Genomic DNA, 8,146 nt, shown 5'->3' with positions numbered 1-8,146 from the left:
TAAGGGCAACCGTAAAAAAAGGTGACAATAAGGGAAACAACCAGGGATTACTGCCTCAAAGTATTAAGAATAACAAATGAATGATTGGTGAGAAAATCAATTGCTAATTTAAATATTTGAGTTTAGAAAAAAGTTGTAAAAGAATGTAAGATAATTGCAGATGTGCTATAAAAGTAGGGACCCAAACATCACAAATATTGGCTTATATAATAAGTGTAGTGCATATGTGATAAAAAATGCATCATTTAATGTGCAGTGCTAATTGAAGAGCACATTCATATTTCAGTTACAGTAATATCTCAATATTTAGTGTTTCAAAAATGAAAATCTAAATATTTAGCAAATCAATAACCACAAAATAGTCAATTCCAAGAATTTGTACAGGGTGCTTACAAACCAAATAGTTCTGACCATATGTAGGTGTTAAAATCTCATTCAAATCGTCGAACGAATAAAAGGTTCGAGGGATCTTTTGATTGCTAACACGGACAATCTTTGTCTCCAACACTAGGTTTATCCGCTTTTGATGCCTAGTAGGTATAAAATCACCAAAGTTGTTAACAACTTCAAAATTCCTAAAGGAATAAACATTCCCATCAATAACAATCTGTTTCATCCTATAACAATGGTCTTCTTTGTAAATGTATGAAGACTATCACCCTAATAAAAAATTTGATCAACAATCAAAGTCATGAACAACAAAACCATATAATCAATAGTGCAAGAGGAAACAAAGTCCTTACCTTGATATCCATGAATGCCAATTTTATGAAAATAGAAGTTTAGAATTATCTACAACTGGGCCATGCCAAGCTCGAACCACCCCACCAATAATGTTCCAATTTTCCTTGCTAAGATTGATCTGAGAAAACAAACTGATGGAAAAATACATTGCAATAACTAAAGAGAATTTCAAAAAACTACTTCAGAAGGTGAAGTTGAAACAAAGTGCGGCAATCGATGTAAAAATGTACCTATTTATAGGGGTGTGAAGGATATTCTTTTAAGAAATAAAACTCGTTAAATGAAACATTGTGAGGGAAAATGAATCAGCAGATCTGCATATCTAAAAATTCCATTGAGCATTGCACACCAGGGGCGGATCCAAACCTTATATATCAATGTGGTTAAACATAAAAGCAATTATAAACTAAAATATATTGAAAATATTTATTTTTTCGAAAAAGATAAATATTATAGATAAAACCATGAGAGAAAGTTTCTCATGGAAATAGAAAAGTTTACATTATAGTCAAAGAAGGACTAGGCTTACAACAAAATATGACCCGCTCTAGCAATAGACGATTCTTGATCTAATCCACTACCAGTCTCTATCTGACCCTCTACAATCAATTTAGCAAATTGAGATACTTTTTTGTCCCGAAGCAATTTTTGTCTCTTGTTAAAAGACCGTATGAAAGTATACAAGCATTCTGACCTTCCTGAATAAAACACTAACATCTTTGTGAGTCTTAGCACATGCAACAAGTGCCAATTGAAGTTGATGGGCAAAACAATGCACATAATAAGTGGATGGATTTTCATTTTAAATTAAAGTTCTCAAACCACCAATCTTACCTCGCATATTGCTAGCTCCATCATATCCTTGCCCCCTTATGCTAGATAAACTCAAGTCATTAATAGACAACAACTCCTTAAGTGACTTAGCACTTGTTTCTTTAACACTAACAATCCTAGGAAACCTTTCTTTTACCAAACCTTCACTATTAACATAGCGAATAACAACAACCATTTGTTCTTTACCAGCAACATCACCAGGTTCATCAATCAAAACACAAAACACATCATCCGCAATATCACATACAATTTGTTGAGTTATTTCACATGCACAAACAGTAGCAAGATCCTTTTGAATCTTAGGGGCAGTCATAAAGTTATTTCCCGAAACACAATTTATTACATTAGCTATCTCTGGGTTAATTTCCTTTAGAGTGTCCACCAACTCAAGAAATGGCCCCTTAAATAAAGAGTTAAAGGACACGTCACTCACTCTAAATGGCATACCACACCTCAAAAGAAACATAGTAGCTATAAGAGATGTGTTTACACGAACACGATATTCAGAATTCATTTGTTTAGTTTGATTAACAAATGCAACCTTAATACTTTGGTTTGGGTTCATGAGATCGTAACTTATATGCACACAATCAAGATGAGTATTGGAAGAAGTAGCATAACTAGGAAATCATTGAGAATTCTTCCAATCACCAAACCCCTCTGTCATAAAGTGATCTCCTCCGTATTTAGAGACATTCTTAAACAAAAAACATAACAAACAAAATGCTTGGTCCTTAGATTCACTATAATCAATCCAATCATACAAATCAAACCAATTTTTGCAAAATCTACGTCTTTGATTATCTTGTTCAGTCCAAGGGTAAATAAAATTGTGAGGAGGTTGATGAAGACCTATTTTTAAATAAGCTTTCCTTTATCATTTTGAATGTCAGGATGATAGCTTGAAATTGGAGGCCAAATTCCTGGATCTATTTCCAACAATTCATAATCAACAACTTTAATACCCTCAAACAAAACTGCCTATACAAGAAAAATAGAAGATATCAATTCAATTTCAATTTTGCCAAAATATGGAAACCGAAGGGGAACCCGCAGTCACAACTTTCAATAGAGATATCAATTTCAATTTCCACACCACAGATATATCAATTTCAATTTCCTCATCAACATTCCTTTTATGTTCCACTTCTATCAAACCCTAGAAAAAGAATCTTGGTAGAACAAACAACAAGAATATTGGTAGAACAAGAACCCAAACCCTTTTCCAGAATCAGAATTCAAAAAACCCAATACAAATTAAGAAAATTCAGGGAGGGAAACTGAGAAGTGAGAAAGCATTACCTTTTGAGTGTTTGAGAATCAGAAAACCCAAACCCTCGTTGCGTGCGTGCAGACAGCAGAGAGAGGCAGAGAGCTTCAACGGAGACTTGGGAAGCAAGAGCAAAGATAGCACGTGTGCGTGACAACCGTGACTGAGAACAGAGAGAGTGTTTCGATTATCGAAGGAGAGCTGAGAGAGGTAGAGAGCGTGCGTGAGAGAAAACAGAGAGAGGAAGAGAGCATGCGTGCGTGAGAAAACAGGGAGAGGCAGAGAACGTGCGTGACTGAGAAAACTATTGAGGGTTTTTCTTTTCTTATCAAGCATATAATTTTTTTAAAAAAATAAAAATAAAAAATGGTGTTGCTAACCTAGCCTTCAAGTGGGTTTGCCCCTGTTGCACACTCATATGAGAATTTAGAAGGGTGTTAAATGGCATTGGAATAAGAATTGTGAAGGAAGAAGGTCAAAAGTTGTGTTGAATCAACGTGCTGAATCAATTTCACTTTCAATTTCAAAGCACACATTTCTTTTTGTACTCCACATCGTACAAAACCACTTTCAATTATGTTTAATAATAATAACACGTGTAATCCCTTTTATTAATTTTTTAAATCAATAGAACGTGCAATAACGTTATTTATAAATTCATTTGAAAAAATATTTTATTTATAAGTTTCTTTATCTATATTTTCAACACTTTGTGTAACCTTTTTTATTTTATTGTTTTAAATCAACAGATCATGTAATTCTTTTATTCGAATACGCAATCTAGTTTGGAAGGTTTGTAACAATATGAAATTATTAGCATATTTCTGTATAGACTTGCAATTTAAAGTTGAAGATATGAGTTAAAACTGGGTCTACTAATTAATTGAATGGAGGATTTTAGAGGTCTTGAACAATCAGAATTTACAAGCATTCATGACTTTGCAATATGATGATATTTAAACCTAATGTTGAAAAGTACAAATATGATTTCTAGAAGTTCAAAACTAATTTCAGAATTTATTTGCTATGATAAGTATCGATAAAATTTTTGGATTTTGTATTTGCTGTATTGAATGGGGATGATGTGGTTTTGAAAAATTAAAAACATAATTTGAAAGGTTCAAAACTGATTTCAGAATTTATTTGGTTTGATGGGTATCAATGGAATTGTTGTATTGTCAATTTGCTTTAATGAATGGGGATGAAGAGAGGAAAAAGGGCTGAAAAGATGAGGATGCATAAGAGGGTGTCACATCAGATTATTAAGGCCTTAAGTGAAAAGGCTTGGAGTGCCACGTAGGATATAAGGAGTCTTTGAATGTGCCCTGAATTTATCCAAGTTATAAGGATTTTTTTTGAGGAGGGGCTTATTTGGTTGCAAATTCATTTTGTGCTTTATTTATTCTTGGCTTTGTTTACTTCTGCCTCTCTAGTTTACCTTCCTCTTTTGATGAACTTTTCTCTCAGTACCCCTTGCACTCTCTTTTAATGCATTCATTTGGCTTATAAATAAATGCACCTGGATAGCTCAATGTGCATTTCAAACAAATAAAACACAACCTGTCAACAAGTAATGTAGGATGGAAAAATGTTGTTGCGCACACACTTCCAGTACTCTCCAAAACACAATCAATAACTCTGCACCTCACTTTAACACTTACTTTTCAACACTCTTTTATTAATTGAATAAAATTCATAGTGGTCCCTCTAAATGAGAAAATGCTAGAAAAATGTGTTTAAGTGTGTGTTGCTAGAATTTTTTCGGCATGATCTCAATTAGCCACGTTGAATTTAACGTGGATTGGAGAAACAAGATTTTGATACGTTAGCTTCGACTTAAGTCCTAGTTGAATTCAATGGAAATCCAATCGCAACCAAGCTCAACATATTGAGTTTTTATACACTCATCTCACTTTCTCTTTCATTTCTATTACTTTCTTTTTATATCTATATTCTTTTCCTAACATATCACATATCATATCTCCTATTTCTATTTCTTTTATTTTGATGTGCGTGAGGATCTAAGGTAAGGGATGGCAATTTAACCCGAATCCGCCGGTACCCGTCGGACCCGATTTGACTAGGTATGGGTTCGAGTAAAACCCAATTGAAAAAATAGGGTTTGGGTTCGGGTCTGGGATGTGCACTACCCATGCCCGAACCCTACCTGAACACATGAATTTACTAAATTGCCCCATGTATATATACTAGTAAACCTAGGGTTAATCTTCATCCCTTCCTCAATCATTGTTCTTTCTACCTGACAGCTGCACCTATCCTCTCCACCTCCATCCGCGACCCTCCCCCGCCTCCCTCCCGTGACGGCACGATTCTTCACTTCCAAGTCCTCATCTTTCTTATCTCAACCTTTCTTATTTATAATCTCAATTTCGTCGTCTTTTCTAAAAAAGTTGTAGTACAAAAGGTACTCCCTTTTTCTTCTCATCGATTTAGTTTCATTTTCTCATGGTCTTTCTGTTGTTGATCCCCAAAGTTTAACCATTGTTTATTTTTTGTGTTTTTTTATTTTTTTTCTCCGATTAGACACATTTGCATGAAGCCTGAATGTGTCGATGTTTAAAAGAAGTGAACTTAACTGAGCAAAAACACAACAATGAGTAATAGGTTTGTTCTGCATTACTTGATACCTTTTATGGGTATTGTTATCCTTTATTACTATTATGTGTGAGTGTATATAGCAATACACTTGTTAATCTTCATGTGGGGCTATCTGTTGGAGGCACAATGTTTATTTTGCTAGCTATTTTCCAGTTGTGGCTGCGGTTTTAAATTTAGTAGTGGATTGTAATCTTCTGGTTAATTTATTCGGGGTAAGTTGTTAGTGTTTTTCCCCTTTTGGATCTTTGGTTTTTCTTGATTCAATCAGTTTTAATTATTAACATGAAAAGGAAAGAAAGAGGAGAGAACCTTAGCTGACATCTTTCAAGAAATTTGTTATTCAGTTGTGCAAACAAAAGCTACTTTAAATTTACTTCAGATTGCACTTTCTCAAATGCTAATATGGACTAATTGGTATGTGAAGTTGCAACCTGAATTTTGCGGAAGCTTGCCTATGCTACTCTTGTTTCCCATTTAGTCATTCGAAATTGTAGTCATTTGAAATTGTTTTAGCTCAGTATATTTTCGCTTTCTTATTTTAGTTATTTTTACTGTATGTTCAGTTTTTCTTTCTTTTGTTATAAATATTCATTGTCTTTCATTTATGTCATAGGGAAAATGGATCAAGTGAACATAACAAGTGTGGAAGTGTCTAGTTCTCAGCAAGATAGTACTCATTAACCAACTACAGAAGGAACTTCTAATCCTACACTTAAAGCTCTAGCAGTTAACGAGCTATCTCATGTTGATCCTCAGGATGATACAGATTCAGTAGAACTTGAAACAAATAAGCTTAGGAGTTTTGTATGACAGCATTTTAATAGGGTTGGTGTGGACGGGCAACACAAGGCAATATGCATTTATTGTAAAAAAAGGCTTAGTGGCAATTCGAAGAATGGAACCAACCACTTGCGCAACCATGTGGCAAGTTGTGTTCATATGAAGATAATGACAAGAGGCCATGACAAAGGTCAAACATTTCTCATACCTAAAGCTTCACAAGGCAAGCAAGAGTTGGGAGTTGGAGCTTCTGATGCGGATAATTCAAAAAAGCTGCTTGCATGTGCAATTATTTTGCATGTTTATCCACTATCAGTAGTTGATCATATCGAATTTCGGAGATACTCTAATTATCTCCAACCATTGTTTCAAGTTCCAACTCAAAACACTATCAAGAAGGAGGTCATTAAAATCTATGAATTTCATAAAACTTGTGTTATGAAGATGTTAGACAGTCATGAAGGACATAACCTCAGATATAAAGCCATCAAAAGAGCAGATATATGGCGATCACAACTCACTACATTGATTCTACCTGGACTTTACAAAGTTGAGTTTTTAAATAATGAACTTTGTAATTTTATAACTTTCTTAATTATTTTGTGTTTTTTATGAAAAATGATTTATAGCAAATATTGTAAATTTGTTTTTTAGGTTTATTTACGTTTTTCCCCGCACACTAGTCATAGACTTTGTGAAGCACTTATTAACTACCTTGGGATTGGAATATTGACTCCAAAATATCAACTATCACTCTAGATAACTGCCCCACTAATGAATCTATGATTAGAGAAGTTAAGAATAAGTTGGGGTTAGAAAATTTGTTGAGGGATGAGTCGTGACTTCATATGCGTTGCTGCGCACACATCCTTAATTTAATTGTTAACGAGGGGTTGGAAGATGGGGTAGGAAACATTCGAAATAGTGTAGCATATTGGAATGCTACACCGAAAAGGAAAGAAAAGTTTGAGGAGACAACCAAGCAATTTCCAGTTCCATCTAATAGAAAGTTGGCATTGGATTTCCCAACTAGATAGAATTCGACCTTTAAGATGCTTGACATTGCCATTGGCTACAAGAATGTATTTATTCGATTAAAGCAACGTGACTCTCACTACACTTGTTTACTTCGTAATTCTCAATGGCAATTTGCAAGGATTTTTGTAAGTGCCTAGAACTGTTTAACTCCATAACTGAGATAATTTATGGTACTAAATATCCAATAGCCAACCTCTACTTTCCTAAGATTTGTGAAATTAAGTTGGCAATAACTGATTGGATGAGTTTCCCTATTTCATTGATTAAAGAGATGACAAAAAATATGATGATTAAATTTCAAAGTTAATTGGAGTGTGATTCATGATATTATGGGAGTTGCTACTGTTTTGGATAATTGGATCCTCAATTTAAAATGCTTTTGCTTCAATTCTACTTTCCTAAGCTGTAGGGAGAGAACTCAGCTCCAGAAGTTAACATAATTCAAGAATTGTGTTATGATTTGCTAATTGATTATCATCAGCTCAAAGATTCTAGTGGAAGGTCTTCTTCGTCTAGTATAAGGGTTGCTAATACTGAACATTTGACAGAATTTGATAAGTTTGTTCAGACGAGGAGATAAACTTCAAGTTTAAGTGTTAAAGCTAAGTTGGATCATTATTTTCGGCATGAAATTATAACAAGAACACCTGATTTTGACGAAGACGAGGTAAAATAATTTATTCACTTTCCTAGATTACCCTTATTTAATTTCTTATAAATTTCTCTCTCCAAGTTATTATTTCAAAACCTCATTGTCTATTTCATATTAAATATGATCAAGGTTCTAAATAACGGAACGATATTCAGATATCGTCCGATATGTTGCGGTAACGGCGAGTAGCGTTACCGTTACGGAACGAT

General features: G+C 34.1%; 1 protein-coding gene across 1 annotated transcript; it reads right to left on the bottom strand.

The window, feature by feature from the left end:
- Window positions 1-1,273: 1,273 nt before the first annotated feature.
- On the bottom strand, window positions 1,274-3,125 carry LOC130742674 (uncharacterized). Its single transcript, XM_057594776.1, has one exon. The coding sequence runs from the start codon at window positions 2,141-2,143 to the stop codon at window positions 1,547-1,549; it is 597 nt and encodes a 198-aa protein (XP_057450759.1). The 5' UTR covers window positions 2,144-3,125; the 3' UTR covers window positions 1,274-1,546.
- Between the last annotated feature and the right edge of the window lie 5,021 nt (window positions 3,126-8,146).

Source organism: Lotus japonicus, chromosome 3 (assembly GCF_012489685.1).
Source record: "Lotus japonicus ecotype B-129 chromosome 3, LjGifu_v1.2".
NCBI classification, from domain to species: Eukaryota; Viridiplantae; Streptophyta; class Magnoliopsida; order Fabales; family Fabaceae; genus Lotus; species Lotus japonicus.
Note: the sequence above shows the minus strand (reverse complement) of the source record. Positions and strands in the feature narration are given on the sequence as shown.

What these genes read in the sequence shown, in the direction of transcription:
- LOC130742674 (XM_057594776.1), bottom strand. Translation starts at nt 2,143, where the DNA reads ATGAACCCAAACCAAAGTATTAAGGTTGCATTTGTTAATCAAACTAAA.